This window comes from Cetorhinus maximus, chromosome 10 (genome assembly GCF_964194155.1).
Source record: "Cetorhinus maximus chromosome 10, sCetMax3.hap1.1, whole genome shotgun sequence".
NCBI lineage: Eukaryota > Metazoa > Chordata > Chondrichthyes > Lamniformes > Cetorhinidae > Cetorhinus > Cetorhinus maximus.
Window position 1 is genome coordinate 70,082,825 of NC_135888.1, and position 21,329 is coordinate 70,104,153.

Consider the following 21,329-nt stretch of genomic DNA (forward strand, 5'->3'; position numbering starts at 1 on the left):
AATACCCATTCAAAATGGTTGCACGTAAATGAGGTGAAGTCACCAACGTCAGCCGCTACATTTGAGAAACTACATCAGAGTTTTGCCATTCACGGACTACCAGAAGTAGTTGTTTCCGAAAACAGCACGCTATTTACGAGTGCTGAGTTTCAACGGTTTATCAGCCTCAACGGTATCACTCACGAAAACTGCACTCCCATCCTTTCTCAAATGGACTGGCCGAAAGAGTGGTTCAAATGTTCAAGGCAGGCATGTAAAACCTAACTGGCGATTCCTTGACAACCAAACTAGCATGCTTTCTTTTTCACTACAAGACTACCTCTCAAACAGCAACAGGTATCACACCTGCGGAATTATTGTTGAAACTGCATCTCGGGATGAGATTGAGCTTAAAAATGCCGAATTTAGAGGGGAAGGTGGAAAGGAGTCAGGGAAGCTAGAAAATAAGACACAACTGGCATAGTTGCGAGAGAAAATTTACCGTAGGAGAGCCGGTATACATGAAAAACTTCGGGGAAGGACCAAAGTGGTTACCGGGTGAAATAAGTGCGGTGACTGGACCTCTTTCTTACCACGTGGAGGTGGAAGGCCGGATCATCTGTAAGCATGTGGACCATTTAAGGAAGAGACAGACAAATTACCAATATTTGGTTCCACCAGTGACCATGACTGGGTTTGCGTTTCCTGTTGAGGAAACTCAACCCAGGACAAGCATGTCTGATTTTCGTTTAAGAGTTGAGGATACAGAGCTGCAAGTGCCCACCGAAGCACCTGATGTTCGGGCAACTCCAGAAAAGGAGATTCCTGACAAAGAATCTTAAGTTGTGGAGCTGCGACATTCCACACATCACCAGGAAACCACCTGAAAGACTGAACTTGTAAATTCCTTACGCAGTGTAAGTATTATGTTGTCTTGAGAAATATGTACTAGCAAATATAATATTTATAGCCAAGTTAAAGGGGGAAGAATGAGGTAATTATGGTTTTATTTAGTGAATAATGTACCTTTAAGAATAATGCTTGTTAGGCAAGATTATATGATCTGTAGTAACCAATAGGAGAGTAGCGCGGGCTACCTCAGCAGTCAGTGTAGAGTTGGAGTTGAAAGCACATGTGTAGTTGTTGCTGAGTATATTGTAAATAAACTTAAAGTTTCAACCCAAAAAATGTCTGCAGTTCAACTGTATCATTAATAGTACACCTCAGCCACCCTACAACATTGGTATTCCCACCATCTGACGCCTGCCCAGTCTGGCAGGTATATCCTTCAGAATCCAGCCAGCTTGGTCAGTAGTGGTGTTGATGAGCCACTCTTGCTGTTGTACATTTAAGCCCCTGACCAATGTACATTTGGTGCCTTGCTATTTTATAGCACTTCTACCAAGTGGTGTTCAACATCCAGAAGTATTGATTCATCAGCTGAGGGAGGACAGTAGCTGGTAATCAGCAGGTTGGTTTCCTTGCCAATGTTTCACCTAATGCCATGATATTTCATGGGGTCCAGAGCCAATGTTGAGGACTCCCAAGGTCACTCCCTCCCACCTCTATTCCACTGTGCTGTCATCACTGGTGGGTCTGCCCTGCCAGTAGGACAGAACACACCCAGGAATGGTGATGCAGTCTGTAATGTTAACTGAAAGATATGATTCTGTGAGCATAACTAACTCTGATGATGTCCCTGTGGATAAGAGGGTACACGGTTAGTTTGGTTCTGTGAACTAGGGATCTGAAATCTATCTCAATGAAGTACAAATGTGGTTAAATTAACCAATGTTTTTATTGAAAGAAAGTCAGTATTTTCTGGAATGCATCACCAATTTTGACTCTCTAACAATTGTATTTCCATCTTCAGGCTTTTATTTTTTTTCCAATAGAACCTGAAAAATAGTTGCGTAGAGCAAAATGATACAGAGCTGAAAACATGGTCCTAGCACGGCTGTTGTTTTTCCAGTTTTGGAGTAGTGCAGAGAGCTGTTTTCCCATCTCAGAATTGTCAGTTTTTTGGGTGGTGCTCTGGCTGTTTTGAAGCTTTTGCCAGTTTTCTGCATAGGCACATATAGAAGCATGGAAAATTGTCAGCACAGAAGACCATTTGACCCATCGTGTACATTCATTAAATGGACCCATTCTGTTAGGTGCAGTCATTTCTCATTCTCTTCAGCAGCAGAGTAGCTTTAAAGTTTTAAAGGAGCTCCAAGAGCAGCTGGCAGAGAGTAACATGGCCCTTGGACTGGGAGTTCTGCAACTCCATGTAAATAAGCTATTCTTGCACTAGCTCTGCCCTATAAACAAGCACAAAGCTGGAAGAAGCAGCTATGCTAGGACCACATTATCAGCTCTGTAGTGTTTATTTGATTCTAAATTATGAAGATTTCTGAAATTTATTTGTAAATAGCTTTACTTTTGACCAAGTTATAAAAATGCCCAAGTAATTGCATAAGACTCAGTCTAAAGGATTGTGTGTATTAGGTTACAGTAAACTATTTTCTTTGCAAATGGGTTAACGATTGATTAACTGTAATCTTTGAGCAAAAAAATGACCCTTTTGCCTCAGTAGGCATTGTGTATATGAAACAATTGAGGACAAACTATGTTGTCCCTTTAGTGAGAGTACCTGCATGATGTTGATGTCAAACATTCAGTAAAATTAAAGCAAATAATGGAATGAGCTGGTAACATTTTATTTCAGAGCAGCAACCTTGTTAAAAAGAAAGAACAGTGCGTAAAGACACTATTTTGTTAGTACTATTATTGAATTCCACATTGAATATTATAAAATGCAATCTTATTTATCAACTCAAGTAAATAATTAGTTCACCAGTTGTTTCAAGAGTTTTCCTTGACAAAGTTGGCTATAGGATGTTCATGCAACCTTGCTGTAATAGGAAAGAAACTGACAATATTTGCAATATATTACAATTAGCACATGCTCTTGTAAAACAAATGCATTAAAGCAACATTAATATTTGGGGGGAGGTGGGGTTGCAGTTAAGACGTGTATCCTAAAAAGAGCTTTATTTTTCAGAAAATGAAATCTAAGTTTAGAATTCCTTTCCTTACTTGTGCACTGTTGCATAATTAGAGCATCGGCCTACTGCAGTGGTTCTCAATTTCTTTGGTTAAAGGGCCCCTTTTCAAATGTATTACCAATCATGGACCCCACCCTCATCTAACTGATAATACTCATGAAAATACTGAATGTAGACAGCGTTTTAATAATGTTTTTAAGAAAACAGCTATTACTTACAGGATATATCTTTCTCACAGCAAAGTGTGTCTATCTTTGGTGTGATATTTGACAATGCTACTATTAACTTTTTAAAAGCTGACTTTTCTTATTTTTCAGGAAAATGTGGATGGAATTGTAGTATGTGGTCCTCTAAACACCTGTAAAAATCCCATTTAATTAAATTTCAAGTTTACCACACCAAGTGAATCAAAATAATGGGCTTTTGGAGCACTGAGAGACTGGCTGAAGAATAGTCTGCTATTACTTTGACAGCTTTGTTGGGGGTCTTTGGTTAACAATGTACCAATGCAAGAGACGACTGTTACATTTCAGACTGAAAGAACAGCAATTCGAAGTCAGATTTAACTGTAAGAACAATATTATTTAATCTGCCAATAGTAGTATGGAGTGTACCTTACTGTAAAATATCTAATACTCAAGTCCAAATATGCACACAATCAGCTGTCATCATGACAAAAACAGATTCTCAACATTTGCCATATTATTCCATGTGAGGCTTTTATCTGAAAAGCTCAGCATCTTGAACAGTGGCAGGCGGTCGTAGGTTTCTGTGTGGAGTAAGATGAGACCCGAACCCCAAACATGGGGCCTTGAACTCTCGGCCTCATAGGTTAGCTGTGCTCAGGCAGCACTTTCCTGCTATTGCCTGGACTCTCTGGAAAGTCCTGAGAACCACTGGTCTGCGACACACCAATCACTCTGTTATTACAAGGAATTGAATATTTCAAAGATATAATGCATGCTAGATTTGAAATGAGGTTGTTTCATATTTTATACAAAAAATAACAAAGCTGATGGCATTAGGGTCAAGTTACAGAAACCGAGAATAGAAATGCAGTATCTCACTGAGTGCAGCGGGAGATGCTGCAGTGCGAAATGTTACCTCCTGATTGCTGATCTGTTTTGGAATAAAGCGCGTTTGTTACATTCCGTCCAACCGGCTCTCGGCCGCCGTAATCACTGGCGAAAGATGGCGGCGACTCAGGGTGTTCATGTCAGGATCTGCGCGCAGGAGATCATCAAATACGATCTGGAAATCAAGGCGTTGGTGCAGGTGAAGCCGCGAATACGTGACTCGCTGTCCCACTATCTGTTAATAGCAATTATACCAGAATGATCTGGACAGAAGCGACACAAATAGGATTGTGTGTGCAGAGGTAGATTGCATTTAAATAAAGGACCCACTGTAGAGAGTATGGCTTCAAACTATAGATTATGTGGGTATAATGTGTATATATCCATGCGCAGTTTATAGCCTGTGTAAATACACAAACGCATTGCAACTATCTGATAAATAAATGGTAGTGTGGTGTAATAACGGTGATCGATATGCACGTGATTGTTTGATCATACGCACATTTCAACCAACTAAATTGAGGGTAACTTTGTTTTCCAGCTTCCACTCTGGGCAGAATAATTGTATTTTGTGAATTTAGGGTGACCAACTCTAATGAAATAAAATAAGGGGCACTTCGACTGGGACTGGAAATGGGATGGTTTTCAATATGAGACGGATTGGCAGTGGGGCCTTGAGATCATAGTGGGGGGGCGGGGGGGGTTATTAAAATCAACCAAAATTTACAATTTATCTCATTGAGTCACATTATCATCTCTCAGCTGACTCACTCACTCGTAGTCCTACTCGAGTCACTCAAACTCACCCTGGAGGCTCCCTGAATCAGTCTCCCAAAAGCTGCCCTAGAAAGACAGGACAAAAGGCATGCTTTAAAGGACACGGAACAAAAAAATCAAAATAAGGGACAGTTCCTTAAAATACGGACAGTTGGTCATCCTATGTAAACATAAAATGATGTAAACTATGTCAAACTACATCAGTGTATCAATTACAATAGCATGTCCTTTTTCTCCCTCAAGCATTTTTATGAAGATGGTGTTTTTTATAACTTTGCTTTACTCTAGAACTTGTGTTACTTTGTTTTTTAGGCTAATATCAACAGTTGTTTAAACATGGGAAAACCTTGGTTTAAACCAGTCGCAGAGAGTAATCAGCACATATAATGGACCTCCAAGCAGGGTGATAGAGGTGAAAATCCTGCAGTCGTTTAGGAAAGAATTAGATGCTGCCATAAGTGGGGTTTAGGGCTATCCTAGATGAAGAAATTAAGATTGACTGGATAGCCTTCTTCCATAAGTATATGGAGATGGGTTGAAGTTATATTTAAGACTTATATATGCTTGTATGTGAAGATTCAGTCCATGTAGCAGTTGCAGATAGTCTTCAGATAGTTTGTTTTTTTAAGGTGCTTATTTTTTGAATTTGTTGGGAAAAAGTTATTTTTTACCAATTGAGAAGGATTTTTTGAATGTGATGTGTATTTTCTCAATTCCATCATAAGTGAGCTGAGTTTGCACTTTACTAGTGAAATTGAGGAGCGCAACCTACCCCATCCCTTGCTTCCGTTTTGGATGAGAATAGGGTACCCTAATTGGGCAATCTGCTTGAGAAACTGGCACAGATTTGAACATAGACACAGACCTGCATCTGCAGATCAGGCCTCTGCCTGACTTACCAGCTTTCTTGCTGCTGATTGAAATCAACATCTGGAAGGGCTCTGTTGAATGAACACAATACACAGGGGTTTATAATAGAAAAAGGGAAGGTTACCTGCCTATTTTAGGTCTTTCCATAGGGCTTCAGCCGATTTTTGGTCTATAAGGACAAGATGCTAGATCCTAACTCCCCTTTCATTAGGTTGCTTAATGAATATAATCTCAGGAAAATGAGGAAGAAGACCAGGACTGCCCCTTTCACCTCACTTGCACACCCATGATGCAATGTTGAAGGAAAGAGTTGTAGAAATCATTGCTAAATTTGTAACACCTTTTTCACCTGTAGTATTTTCTGCAAATCATTTTGGGAGGAAAAGTTCAGGAATGTGTTCTTAATGGTAATATACTAGGATCTGTGGAGGAACAATGGGGTTGGGTGTCCATGTACACATATCAATAAAAGCTAATTGAACAACCAGTGCAATGTTGGCCTCAATCTCAAGGGGAGAGGGGATGATACTGGAATACAAAAATTAGGAAATGATGCATTAGTTGTACATAAACATAAGAATTAGGAGGAGGATTAGGCCATTCATCCCCTGGAGGCTTCTCCGCCATTTGATAAAATCATGGTTGATCTGATTGTGGCTTCTACTTTCCTGCTTACCCCTATACCCTTTGACTCCCTTGTCAGTCAAGAACCTATCTAACTTGGCCTTAAAAATATTGAATGACACTGCCACTATTGCTCTCTAGGGAAAAGAATTCCACAGACCAATGACCTTCTGAGAGAAAAAAATTCTCCTCATCTCCATCTTAAATGGGAGACCCCTGATTTTTAAACTGTTTCCCCTAATTCTAGTCTCTCCCACAAGGGGAAACATTCTTTCAGCATCCACCTGTCAAGTCCCCTCAGGATCTTATGTTTTAATAAGATCACCTGTCATTCTTCTAAACTCTAATGGATACAGGCCCAACCTTTCCTCATAAGACAATGCCTTTATCCCAGGAATCAGTTGAGTGAACCTTCTCTGCACTGCTTCTAATGCAATTATAAGCTTCCTTAAATAAGGAGACCAAAACTGTACATGGTACTCCAGGTGTAGTCTCACCAATGCCCAGCAAAACATCCCTACCTTTATATTCCATTCCCCTTGCAATAAACAACAGTATTCCATTTGCCTTCCTAATCATTTGCTGTACCTGCATACTAACTTTTTTGTGATTCATGTACCAGGACACCCAGGTCCCTCTATATCATAGAGTTCTGCAATCCCTCTCCATTTAAATAATGTACTGCTTTTCTGTTCCTGCCAAAGTGGACAAGTTCACATATTCCCATATTATAGTCCATCTGCCGAATTTTTGCCCACTCACATCACCTATCTATATCTCCAGACTCCTGATGTCCTCTTTACAACTTACTCTCCTACTTACCTTTGTGTCATCAGTAAACTTATCAATCAAACACTTAGCCCCTTCTTCCAAGTCATTGATATAGATTGTAAATCGTTGAGGCCTCAGCACTGATGCCTGTGGCACTCCACTAGTTACATCTTGCCAATATGAAAATAACCCATTTATTCCTACCCTCTTTCCTGTTAGTTAACCAATCCTTTATCCATGCTAATAAGTTACCCCTTACAGTGCAGTAACTTTTGATGTGGCACCTTGTCAAATGCTTTCTGCAAATCCAAGTACAGCACATCTACAGGTTCTCCTTTATCCATTTTATTTGTTGCTCGTTACTTCCTCAAAGAACTCTAATAAATTAGTCAAACATGATTTCCCTTTCACAAAACCATGTTGACTCTCTTAATTGCTTTAAGATTTTCTAAGTGTCCTGCTATAACCTCCTCAATAATGGATTCCAGCATTTTCCCTATGATAAATGCTATGCTGACTGGGTCTGTAGTTTCCTGCTTTCTGTCTTCCTCATTTCTTGAATAGAGGAGTTGCATTTGCTATTTTCCAATCTGATAAGACCTTTCCAGAATCTATGGAATTTTGGAAAATTAAAACCAATGCATCCAATATTGCTGCAGCCATTTCTTTTAAGAATCTAGGATGAAGTCCATCAGGACCTGGGGACTTGCTGGCTGTAGTTCTAAGAATTTTCTCAGTACCCTTTCCCTGATTTATGGTAATTGTTTTAAGTTCCTCCCTCCTTTTCACCTCTTGATTTAGAATTATTTCTGGGATGGTGTTTGTGTCTTTTACAGTGAAGACAGACAAAATATGAGAATAGTTTTTGAGTATGAAGTATTCGGCTGACCCCATTTGGAGTACTGCACGTTTTGGGTCCCATACTATACCTCAGTAAGGATATATTAGCCTTAAAAAGATGGATATAATGCAAATTGACCTGAATTATACCAGGCCTTAAAGGGTGAAGTTATGAGGACAGGTTGTATAAACATGGCTTGTGTTTCCTTGAGATTTTGGGGGAGTGTCTAATTAAGATGTTTAAAACGATAAAAGGATTAGGTAGGGTAGAAGCTATTTACTCTGGTGGGGGATCTAAAACAAAGGAGCATGGTTTTTAAAATTAGAGCTAGACCATTCAGCAATGAATTCAGTAAATACTTTTTATAAAAGTTAGAGTAAATCTGTAGTTTTCTTGGCTAAATGGCTGCAGCTACTTCAGTCAATTGAAATATTCAAGACTTTGGGTGCAATGATATTTGCATTAGGTAAAGAATATAAATCAAAGTGGATAAGGAGCTGAAGTAGAGATCAGCCATGTTCTAATTGAACAGGCTGGAGATTCTGAATGGCCCACACTTGTTCCTATGTTCTTGTTTGTCCTAAAGGATTAAAGCAGCAGTGAAAAATAGCCAAACAGTGGAGGGTGAAATTTGCAGTGGCATTCTCATGACAGGATAATATCACAGTCCTGTACTGCACACATTGTTTGCATGACATAAGTTATTGGGCCACGCTACAATGGACATTTAAATAATTTCAAAAACCAGTGATGAAACTTTTTATATTTCTGTTAGCTTTAAAGCAACTAAGACTCTGCTATAAAGTTGCTATATTTTCCCATCTAAATTGATTCAGCTAAAGTAATTTTCAATACTGCCAATTAAAGGATAATCCAGGCTTTAATGGGAAATTAACTGCAAACAGTTGAAAGTTCTTTGTGCTCTTGTTAAATTGAAACTTGCCTTTAAAGCTTTACCGTAATGATGGATGATAAAATGATACATTTATTAAATTGTACGGATTTCTGTTAGCCACACCTGAAATGCGAAATATTGTTCTCTCAGATGTTGATCAAACTGCTCTGAATTTCCAGCACTTTGTACTTTTTATATTAGTTTTGACTAGTTTACATTTATTTTCAACTTCATTCTCATTAGATAATCGCAAAATCAATTATGGCTTGATTTTAATCCATCATTGGATAAGAATCCCTCATGGGATACATCTGTGTAATTTTAAACTCAGTGCTTGAGTTAGAAGAGCTGGATTGTGAACACCCATTGATTTCTCTGCAGGATATCAGAGACAGTCCTGGACCCTTGAGTTTACTCACAGAATTAAATGCTAAAGTGAAAGAAATGTTTCAGCAACTCCGACTTCGAATACAGGTGAGTGAGGACTTGAGTGGTCATTGTATACATTTTTTCTACTTAAAATAGTGTCGAACAAGGAATATGAATATATCAGCTTTAAACTAGGCATGTGACCAGACTCAGCAATTGTACTCAACATCATATAATTTGGTGTATTTAGGACACTGACCTGAGTCATTTATTGGATACTTTTAGTTCAATCTCAGCTCCCTTCATATTTATCTTCTTTTTGATAAGGTGCTGTACTTTTGCTACTTTGGAAATTTGTTTAGACCAGTATCAGTATTTAACCTTTCTGATATACATCACCACCTTCCAATTCTACATCCATTCCGGCAGCTAAAAATGAAAACAAGGACATTCTTGGACTTTTCTTCCTCAATTTGTTGCTCCAGTTTTCCTCCTTTTTCAGCCTCTTTTGAAGGTAATGAGTGTCAGCAATCTTCTAGTATCTGACCCACGTCACCTTTCATGAGTGAGCTGGAGCAGGGAGTATTGGCAGACAGTTCAACCATCAGGAATATCCAAACCAAACCTGATCCTATTCTTGATGCCCATAACAACAGCAGCAATTTGAGTTTGTAAAGTACCTTTAGCATAGCAAACATACCAGAACACTTCACCCAAACTGCAAACAGACCCTGAGCAGTAAAGGAGAATTTGAGGAGGCAGGGCTGATGGGGAGGACCTTGAGGAGATTTTTGAAAGTGGGGAGAGGTAATATTGCAAATTTGGGTCTGCCTTAGATACCTGCTTAGGTTCAGTGGTGTCAGCCGCTCTCTTGGCCTGACTACTACCTTTAAAGAAATTGGTACCTGTATGTATTTGTGCAGTAAGAGGATCCTGGAGTGCAACAATTCCTTTTTCTTTTTGACCTGAACTGGAACTTCATGTTCTACACATGTGTACACCTTCAATCTCCCTGAAGATGAACAAAATTAGTACTAGGTAAGGCACCATTTGGTTTGAAGCACATACTGTTTTATTTCACAGCCAATGAAACATACAGGGCAATGAGATTGATAAGGTAGGGGGACAGTAGTGTTGTCAGCATGTTTTGACCTGATCATAAACTGCTGAGTGTGCAGCTCAAGCTCCTTGCTTAATGTGAGGCTGTTCATTTCCTGCATTCTTTTGGGGAATATCTCATTTTCTTTCAGTCTCTAACATTGCTTGTTGTAATGCAGTAATACTACTACCACTTTTGTAAGGAGACAATTGAGATATGGGGGTAATTTTCCATCTATGGTAACCTAACAATTTATAAATATAGAAGCATAAAGCAAGAAAAGACGCTTCAGCCATGTTTTCCATTGACCGTATGCAGTTCATTCTATTATGGATACTGCCCATTCTATTTCATCTCCTGAGTGAAGATTCCCTGAACCCCATCTGGTAAATGAAGGAAACTGCAAGATATTCATTTTTCACTTAATTCATCACTGTGTAGTAGTTCAGGGACCATTACACTTTAAGCCTTGTTGACTGGGCACAAATTTTGGCAATAGAAAGAACAGGCTTGATGGGCTCCGCGGCATCCTAAAGTTTGGAATCTCTGCTTTCACAAAGTGATTGGTCCTGTTTTCAATTAAGTCATTTCACTGAGAGGAAACAGTGAAGAGACAATGAAGAAATGGAGATTTTATAATTCTTTATTCTGTTATTTAATGTTATAAATATCATCAAGCAAAGCCTTGAGGGAAATTTCCAAGAGACAGAAAGGGTTTTGATTCTTTGAGTTAGTGAAAGGGAAAGCGAATAGCAAGCTATGTTGAGACTGCATAATTTTAAAAAAGAAATGCTATCAGCGCCTCTTCAGGAGCAGTTGACTTTTCACAGCTCTACTAAGTAAAATATTGCCATATAAAAGGGAAACAAAATATGACAAGTTTCATTTTATTTTTAATCTATGTATTGGGTTTGTTGTTGGGTTTCAACATTCATTTAGTGTGTGCAAAATGGATAGGTGAGGGACTGAGAAGAGAGGGGAAAGAGTTGCAAAGTAAAGTACTATATTCTAGCAATATAGAGTTGGCTTTCCTGGCTTTTGATAACTCACTGTCTGGTTTTTAAGTGGTCTGTTATGTATGAAAGCTAACATACTTTTCTGATTTTTCTGAAGGATCTAGAACAGATGGCAAAAGAACAAGACAAAGAATCTGATAAACAAACTCTGCTGGTCGAAGTGGAGAATCATCGCAAGCAGATGCTAAGGTAAATGATCGTTGGGGTGTAAGTCTGAAAATTTTGGGTTAATTTTAGTTTCAGGCTTTACTTGTAATTGATTATGCATATTTGTTGCCTTTGCAAAGGTTCTGCTCATTCTGTAGAAAAAGATTTCAGAGGTCAAAATGATGACAAACAGAAAACTTACAGCCATCAGCCCTGTCTGCCTTGTTTACTTTAGTAGTCCAACTAATGTGTAATTTTGTTCTAAATTTGCTTCAAATGCTATTCCTATGAATTAGAGTTATTTTGTAATAATTCTATAATACCACGCAAGTCCTACACAGACTTGCTACTACAGTAACAGTATATTTATAATAGGGAGACTTTTTAAAAAGTAAAATTTGACAAAGGATAGCTGAAGATTTGGATAAATTACAGCCTCTCCAACTTTGGGGATGTTAATAACATTCAGTAATTTATTATCTCTCCACTGTTGTCTGGACAGTGAATGTGCAACTTGTCTATGCTCCTTCCCCTATGTCACAACCGCACTTATTTTGGGCAACCCTCACTACTGTCTCTTGTTGCTCCGGCTTGTTAGAATATCATAGCCCAGAGTGCATTTTTTTCACTATTGTGCACTCCCTTTTTAAGTACTAATTGCCTTTAGGATGTTATTTCTGTTTAAAACACATTAAATTATTAATTTGTGACTTAACCGCAAGCAACAAGTTCTGGCAAATATTTTCTGCAGCAAAATCTATATGAAAACTGCACCCCAATCAGATTCTAGTGTGCTTTCTATATTAAATTAATTCTCAAAATAACATTTTTGTAATCAGATTTTTAATTCTGGACATATTCCTGTCTTAAAGTTTGACTTTAATTTCAAAGTGCATGTTGCTGTCCTGTTGTTAACAGTATTTGCATGTTGAAGAAGTCCACAAGATGGATTAAAAGTCCAATGATTTGGAATGGCAGAATTGTGCTGGGCGAACTGTAAACTTGTTTTTTTGTCCCTGCCAGGGGATTGATTCCTACCAGTTCTTACTTTTCACAAATAAATGGTAATTCAAGACACAATGAGAATTGCTGACTTAAGGTAGTTGAATGTTGATTGAAACTGAGCCCCGTGTGCTGCTAATTTAATTCAAAATCATACCACCAAAAAAGATGGTTATGCCTGTTGTAACTGACATTAACTCTGTCGCTTAAGAAAGTAATGATTTTGCCTGTTGTGAAACAGTTCTGTGCACCTGTGCTTTTGATGCCATCCCATTCTTGGGGTGGGAGAGTGAAAGAGCAGCAAAGACTGGGCTGATTTCTGATTGTCATATCAGAATTTTGTGGAAGATAATTTTTTGTAAAGGGAAAAAAACTTTAGTAGGACCCATCAATTGTTGTACAGTTCATAAAATGTTTGATTTTAAACAATTTTTACAAAGTATTACTGTCTTGAAGTCTGCCTGATAGTAAGCCTAGGTGGTTTGCCTGTTAGAAATCAAAGGAAGACTCAAATTGTTTTACTGGAAAGAAGTGTAAGGTATTTACGCTTGAAGACAATGGTAGCAGCCTATGAGTTTACAATGGGTAGACTCTGAGTCTGCTAAAGTCCAAGAAAGGTGTTGAAGGTACCAGGCTGTAAACTGTCCAGTTGAGTTATGCTCTCAAGAATAGCTATTTAACATTTCTGCCTCACTAACAAGGCTAATGTATTTCACATTGCCATGGGGAAAAGGACAGCAGAACCATTTTTCAGATCAGGTTACAGACTTCCCACAGATCAGTGAATTTCAGACAGACCAATTCTGTGTGGTTAGTCGGGAGAAAGGCTGCTTGGCTTTGCAAGCTACCACAGCCAGATGTGGGAGGGAGACGTTTTCCAGTCGAAGAGACATATCCTGCCACCTTTCAAGGATATCGGGAGATTTGTCCTGGCATCACCAGGGGAAAGAAGAATCATTAGAACAGGCTTTACTGCTAGTGGTGAATTTAAAATATTCTTCAAAAACTGAGGAAAATACCCTTGAGATGGTCACTCGGTTACTACTTGGTGAACCGGAGATATGGGAACGCATTGGAAGCTGAGAGCAACTGTTTGCTATAAGGACTGTAATTCTGTGGGGAGTGCAATGTGTGGTGAGTATAAAAAGAGGAATGTTCTTTTCTGTAGTTTAAAGTATAAGCTGTCTACAAGGAAAATAGTGTTTGGGCATTAGTATTTCTTTAGTCATTTGTTACAGTAAAAGCTTTGATGTGAAATCTTTTCCTGTCACTCTTTCACTAGTAACTGGAAGTTCAAACCTCCTTTAAAAGTTATTGGTCTCTACAGTGATCATAACAAAAATTAGGTTCCAAATTGTTTCAGGTGTGTCTGTTTCTATGCAAAACAGTTTTCAAAACTATGTTCTTGCTTGCAGGAAACAAAATTTGTCTTTAAAGGAAATAGGTTTACACTCCAAGGAATTGAATTGACTCAGTTAACACATACAGAACTGACATTTCCGATGTTTAATGTCAATCTGCTTGGTTGCACCAGTTGTCTGTATTTTTTTTTATATACAAGGTTGCCCCACAGATTTGCACATCATCAGGTTTCTATCATTTTAATAATAAAATACATCTTCCTCAAGATAATGCCTGGCAAATTCTTTGTAATGACTTATTTGTAATGGAGAGCCAAGCAGCATTAAGTTATTCTATTTTTTAATATCAGTTACAAATCCACAAAAATAAAAAATGTTCTAGGAAAGGGCATGACATATAGTATATTCTGGAGCTCAGAAGTTTGGATTTTTTATATGTTCATCAAACATCAACAGCTTTGATGTATTTATTGACAGAATACATTTTCATAAAATCATGTATTTGGAAAAGCAGATTTAGACACATAGGAACAGGCGTAGACCATTTCACGCCTCGAGCCTGATTCACGCCATACAATGAGAACATGATCTGTGACCTAACTCCACATACCACTTCTGCCCCATATTCCTTAATACCTTTGGTTAACAAAAATTTATCAATCGCAAATTTAAAAGTAAAAATTTAATAGTCTCTGTGACCAGGGGGCCTCACTTAACTCCCACTTAAATTCTTCTCATTACTTTCATTCAACCCATAAGGTCTCCACTACCTGCTCACCTTTTGTTATTTCCTCTCATCATTAAAGTGATTTCATTCTTAATCACTAAGGCTATTCTACCCCTCTACCGATTTCCCTACCTTTCCTTTAGACCTTATAACCTGGTTAGTTCTCAGCCCTGACTGTCTTGCAGCCATGTCTCAATAATGACTAATGTTATGCAGTCCAAGTTGAATTTGTAGTTGCAATTTGTTAAATTTGTTCCTTTATACTCCCAAGTGTTTATATGAAGAATGCTTGTTCACACATCCTAACCTGCCCTTCAGCTCTAATGTTTCAGCCAAACATTTCTTATTTCTTTCAGTGGTTTAATTAGTTTTCATCTTTTAATGTTTGCTTTACTTGTAGTACCTAAAGCACAATTTCTGACTGTTGTTCTGCTCTATTACTTTTTGTTTATTTTTGAATTATTATTTATACTAACTTACCCTTATGAGCCCTCCTTCCCTTCTTCACCCCCATTTACTAATTTAAAGTCCTTGTGACTGTCATCTTTATTCCTTCTGCTAGGACCCTAATCCTAGCACAGTACAGATGGAGCCTGCTGCTGCCCCAGTATTGCTGCCTGTGTTCCATGAAATGGAGCCCCTCATTTTCACACTTATCTTCAGTCATGTCCCTAATCTGTTTATCCCTATACTAATTTGCATGTGGTTCATAATCCAGAAATTATCATCTTTGAGATCCGGTTGTTAATTTGTTCCTAGTACTCTCCAAATATGATCTTTTGCTTATACTTCCCTATGTTGTTGGTCCCGACATGAATCATAACAATTGGATCCTCCCCTTCTGCAGTCCACGAACTTCCACATACTGCAGCCCAATACACACAACCTGCTCTGCCATGTTGTAGTTGTATCTGCATTTTCACTTGTTGTAAGTTTTTCTTTCCTTTACACAGTAACTCGCACTGAAACATGACAAAAATTTAAAATACTTACTGTTCCAAGCTTTCAAAAACTAATACAGGCACTGAAGGCAAATGCAGCACCTCCTTCGTCCTCAGCACCGAATTACTCACTCTCACCAAATTCCCAGTGTTTACACTGTAGACGATGCACTCTGTTTACAATTTGCGACCATCTTGTATGGCAAGTCTCAAACGAGGCAGAAAAATTGCTTTGGAAGCAAGGTGCAGATACTTGCCTAAAAAGAATTGTTCATTACCTCACAGCATACTAATGTTGTTCTGTGCTTCTTTACAGCAACCAAACAGCTTGGCGAAAAGCAAACCTGGCTTGCAAGCTTGCTATAGACAATTATGAAAAAGATGAATTGCTGCAAAGTGGAGATTCTTCAATTCGGCAACGGTAAGTTATGTATATTTTTTAAATGCATATTATTTAGTTTTACAACATTGAGTGTATTGTACTTGTTTATGAAAGGACTGATTAATCTGTGTCTTGGGATGTCTTGATATATGATAATTCAGAGGTAGGGTTTCTGGATATAGCTTAACTAACCCCTCAGAATGTCACAATTATTTCCTCAAAGTACATGAGCATTTCAGATGTCCCTATCTGCAGTGCTTGGGTTGGGTGATGAGATGGATGAATACAGATGTAATTAGTACCATCCCTCTTCAATGATATAACCCCTACTACATGAATCATAGGCACAGGTCATTGGTGAAGACACCTATTGAATATTCTGTGTGGCTTTTCACACTTGTCCTTTAAAATGATTTGGAGAAGAACCTAAAGCTCTAAATAATAGGACTTTGAAGATGACACTTCTGTGACTCTGGTAGTGCCGAATCCTGTTGTTTTGTTCTACAAATTTTTATTCTTAATGGTTAAGTAATTGTGCCGTTATGTGCTCATTTCTCTCCTCCCCCTTCCATTGTGATAAACTATGGTAATATGATGGAATCTGAGCTTTTGAATATTTATGTGCGTCTATAAATGAAATGAAGCAGTAATTTCTTTCCTAATTAAGCCTTTTTGAATATAATCATGTTTCAGTTTTTATAAAGATGAGCAAACAATTACTTTGTTAGCTTTTCAAACAAAAAGGCATAAGCATTAACTTCATAAATTATATATTGGTAGCAGCCAATGAATATTGGGAAAAAACTTGAGGTAGACCCCCATCTGTCTGAAATGTAAACAGTGTTGAAAAGCCATGGCTGAAGAAAATAATGCTAGTGCATTTTGAACAAAAAAATAAATTGCCATGACTTTTACATTCTGTGTATACGTTTAACACATTTATATCTTTTGGATGTTCTCTGAAACAAGCTCTGTAATACAGGGCTTCTTGTGAGTGTTGTTTTCTTTTCTATCACAGTTTATATATTCCCGTTAGAAACTGTGATCAAACTGTCCAGGATACTTTTGCATTTCTCACCGAAATGAGACCAAACAATGAAGAAAGACAACAGAAAAAACTGCTGCTGAAATGGAATAAGTTCTCTTGGGTTTCAGAAAGATGACGAAGGAAGGCTTGGTACAGACTGCAAGCAGCATTACAGAGAGTCTGATGAGTATCAGTAGGATGATGTCACAACAGGTGCAGCAGAGCGAAGAGTCGGTGCAGACACTAGGTAAGTTTGAAGTAGTGCATGGATATCTCTGTCCTCCATGTTAAATTATTCTATGACACAAATGAAGAATTACTGTTTGATGGATTATTTATTGGGATTTTGCTTGTCCCAGTACATGCAGGGTTAAAATTTAAGCACTGTTTCTTCAAGGTGCAGAGAGTACATGTTACCGACTACTATGCTAAGGAGATTGTCATGTGTCTGTACTTTGTTCCTATGGGACAAAAGAAAAATTAAATATGTTATCAGTTCAGAATCTAAGACCTATTTTGTCCAAAATGGCATCCCTTATGATTGAATTTAAATTGAAGTTGTGTTAAATTCCTTTCATCACCAGTTCAACAAAATAATTGAAAGAAAGCAATATTTTGCTCAAAAAAGGGGCCAAACCATTCAGTTCAAATATTGCATATGGTTGACATCCTGGGGATTTTGATTCGCTATATTGGCTGGAGATTAGCTATATCTGAGGTGATGATGAGAGTCTGATTTTTGCAAGATCCATGATTCCTTGTAGTCGCTTCAATAGATAAATCTGTAGACTGGAGCTAATGATAGAGGGCTTATATTTGACTGTCTGCAGACATCAAGGGTACAGACTAGTTAAAGATAGCGAGTGTCACATAAGTATCCATGTTTTGAGGGTCACTCTTGTGTTAGTACAGGATATGTATCTTTGTTTTTGGCATTCTGAAAACGTTAGCAAAAGTTTGCAGTTACTGTAGATATACTGTTTGCTATCTGTTTTATACACAATGCATTTGTCTAGTAGTTTGTAGCCTGAGTCATTGTTTGATGGTGTTTTTCTTCTGCCTACAGAAGTCACGTGGTATCACGTGATATATTTCAGCAAGGCTGTGCATTGTGAGAAGGGTTCTGTGTTTGACCCCTACATCTCACTGCATTTACCTAGATATTGAGGAGCAAAAGACACACTTTTTTGTGGACGATGCAAAATCTGCTTATGAAAGTACTCAGTGCTGAATGCAAGGAAATATTGAAAGAAAAAGCTTGGATTTATGTAGCACCATTCACATTCTAGGGATGTCCTAAAGCGCTTTGCAGCCAATTAATTAGTTTGTAGTGTCATAAAAAAGGCAAATGTGGCAGTCAGTTTGCGTACAGGGTCCCACAAACAGAAGTCAGATAGATAAGGTAAACTGTTTTGATGGTATTATGAAATGTAAAGATTCAAGATGTGACATTAACTTATTGACGTCTCTTAATTCTTCCCTGATCAATAAATGCTATTTTGTGAAACAAGTTAGTTGCATTAATAAAACTGGAAATTCTAGCTAATCGCAGTTTTGCATTGAAGCTATAAACGCTGCATTCTACCATTTCCAGCTCTTAACAGTCAAGTGAGGCCTTATAGTAGTCAGGAGTAAATCAGAAAGTACATTCCCACTGTTCCATTACCAAAGCAAGCAAGTGGTACAGAATCTTGTATTGAAATCCATCTATTTGAAGATCGCCATTTACAATATTAAAATATTCTGACACATTTTAATATTTTAATATTGTCACATGTAAGATTTTATTATTGTAAATATCAAATTTAATGCCAAAATTTTCAAAACTTTATTGAAATGCAGGTGCTGCTAGTCTCTACCTCCGTCTTGGAACATTAACCCAATATTGTATTATTTCATTGGTTTCAATATGTGAAGGACATAGAACAAACATACTGGAAAATACGTTAGGACTGTAGGGTGGTGTCAAATTTTGCCCATTCTTCAATGAACTTGCTAATTGTAGGATCTTGCTGCGTGCAGTTTAGCTGGTGCATTTATTGAATGTTGAAGTGCTTCGGATGTTCTGAGGAAGACACTAAATTTCTTTAGTCATTTGTTTCAATGGTTATTCTCCATGCACAAGTGATAAGTGAATGTGCTTTGGTTTGTTCTCCAATGTAGTGCGAGGTATAATCAAATCCCTACCACTTTATTGGCTACAATTTGCGCCTTGATTGACTTGTTTTGCTATTTTACAACTTGCCTTGGTTTTGATATTTAAAAAAAAAAATCTTGCTGTTTGTCTTGCATTGTGTTGTTCTAATGTAAATCTTTATTTTTTTCTTCTACTCAAGCAACATCCTCAAGGACTGTTCAGGAGACAAATGAAGAATTTAAAAACATGACTGGCACCATTCAGCTGGGGCGCAAGCTGATCACAAAGTACAATCGCAGAGAGTTGACTGACAAGCTACTTATTTTCCTTGCATTGGCTCTATTTTTGGCAACTGTCGTATATATTTTAAAGAAACGCCTGTTTCCTTTTTTATAGAGCTGGAATAAAAGGCACACATCAAGTGGAAATTGAAATTGAGAATACTTTTAAATTATCCAGGGCATAATGAAATCAATTCAGGTGTGATATTTGCATGTGAATTGAAATGGAAACAGATGAAGAAAACCTTGTAAATAATGTCTATTCTAATTGGAATTAATTGGGAAGTTAAATGACCACCAGGAAGCTAAGCATAACTGTTTCCAACTTAAGATATTGTTTTTTCTCCCTTTTCTTGAGCTGTGTGCTATTACTAAATTGACAGGAACATCTAATTAAGAGTTCACATCTGCGGTTACCTTATAAAAGCTAAAATTTGAGGTACAACAGTTTTGTTAGCAATATCTATTCCATAATATGTATCGTGGAGCCAGCTGAATTTGATTAGATTCAAAAAAGACTGCTTACATTTAAGAATTGAAAAATATTATTCCAAGACCTGTTCACTCCTTCACAGTGTAATTAATATCTTCATATTTGCCCAAATGGGACCAATTATTTACCTTCATTGCGGACCTCCTTATATTAATGCTATATAGATCTATTTTTGCAACCTCTGTTCATATTTAATGTAAGAATCTGGGTCTGTTATTACAATCGTTAAAGTTTGCAGGTTTAAAGATATGAAACATCCATTAGACAATATTTAAATAATATGTGGACAACCTGATTAATCTTATTTAGCTTGTACATGTGAGGGGTATTGGCTGGGGCATGCACTGCAAATTGTTGGAGTAAAGCACTTATATTGCAAATTGTCAAAATAAAGCTTTAGAAAAAGCGTAAACTATTCTATTGTCTAATCTCTTGATGAAGCTCTTTTTAGTGAAGGAAATTCAGTGTTTGACTATCTGTGGTTGGAATTATTATTCAGGGAATGGCTTCTATGCATTTTATACCACATTTATGCTCTTTTATTTGAATTGTTGTTATTTAAACTCTTTAAAAACATCAATAATACTCAAAATTGTCATTTGCCTTTAAGATTAATCAAACATAAACATGAACACTGACTCAGAATGTGGCAGAGTCCGGCTTCTCCCCCTAGTTTTGATGGAACCAGTAAAGTGAGTTATGTGGCAGTGGTTTAAATGGGTGGAACAGTCTGGTTCAGGATTCTGGCCTTTAATCTATCTGAATTTCTCCTTGCTAATCCAAGATTTGTGAATATCATCTATTTCCTGCTATTAGTAGTTGTGATACTGTTATGACCACAGCTGGTGTTAATTGTTGCGCAAAATCCCAGAGGGAAGCTTGCCTCTGGACCTAACCTTTTTCTTATATTCTAAAAACGAGAAGAAGACATATCGATCTCAGCAGTAAGCGGTCCAGTAACACTTCTGGGATTTTATAAATTAAAAGTACAAGTTTTATTAACAAGAATAAAAGAAAACTTAAGCACACAAGAATACAGTTACACGATTAATTTCAGGTTAGTCTTACAAAACATCTCCCAAAAAGACTCTCTACTTGATCAAACCCACAAGTAAACACCTCCAGGCAACGCTCCCTTATAGATGTTTAACTATAAAATCCAGTTATATTACACAAGGCAAACTGCTGTAGCTTCAATAAAGGCATACCACATGACCTCTACCCCCTTCCACTCTGCAGTGGAATCCACTTCAGAATAAAACTGATTGTTGCAACCCAAAACTTTTCTGGCTTGACTGGATGGTTGATTCAAATGGCATCCTCTCCCAGCCCAGAGCTCCAGCTATAGCTCAACAGCTCAAACAGCTCCAGCTATCTCTCCCCTAAGCTCACCACAGTAACTCTAAAATACCTTTTTTTTTATTTTATAACTCATTTTCATTGTTCTCACACCACTTTGGAGCT

The 21,329-nt window shown here is 37.7% G+C and overlaps 1 protein-coding gene across 1 annotated transcript; it reads left to right on the top strand.

Moving 5' to 3' along the window:
- Nucleotides 1-4,154: 4,154 nt before the first annotated feature.
- LOC144685753 (vesicle transport protein SEC20-like) lies at nucleotides 4,155-20,277 on the top strand. The gene is made up of 6 exons (XM_078550596.1): nucleotides 4,155-4,304; nucleotides 9,265-9,357; nucleotides 11,465-11,556; nucleotides 15,862-15,966; nucleotides 17,083-17,201; nucleotides 19,291-20,277. The coding sequence occupies exons 1-6, from the start codon at nucleotides 4,221-4,223 to the stop codon at nucleotides 19,485-19,487; spliced, it is 690 nt and encodes a 229-aa protein (XP_078406722.1). The 5' UTR covers nucleotides 4,155-4,220; the 3' UTR covers nucleotides 19,488-20,277.
- Nucleotides 20,278-21,329: the final 1,052 nt, after the last annotated feature.

Bases quoted from the DNA above. Each gene is read 5' to 3' on its own strand.
- LOC144685753 (XM_078550596.1), top strand. From the start codon at position 4,221: ATGGCGGCGACTCAGGGTGTTCATGTCAGGATCTGCGCGCAGGAGATC. The intron at 4,305-9,264 runs GTGAAGCCGCGA...ATTTCTCTGCAG, and splicing joins AAATCAAGGCGTTGGTGCAG to GATATCAGAGACAGTCCTGG. The intron at 11,557-15,861 runs GTAAATGATCGT...GCTTCTTTACAG, and splicing joins CATCGCAAGCAGATGCTAAG to CAACCAAACAGCTTGGCGAA.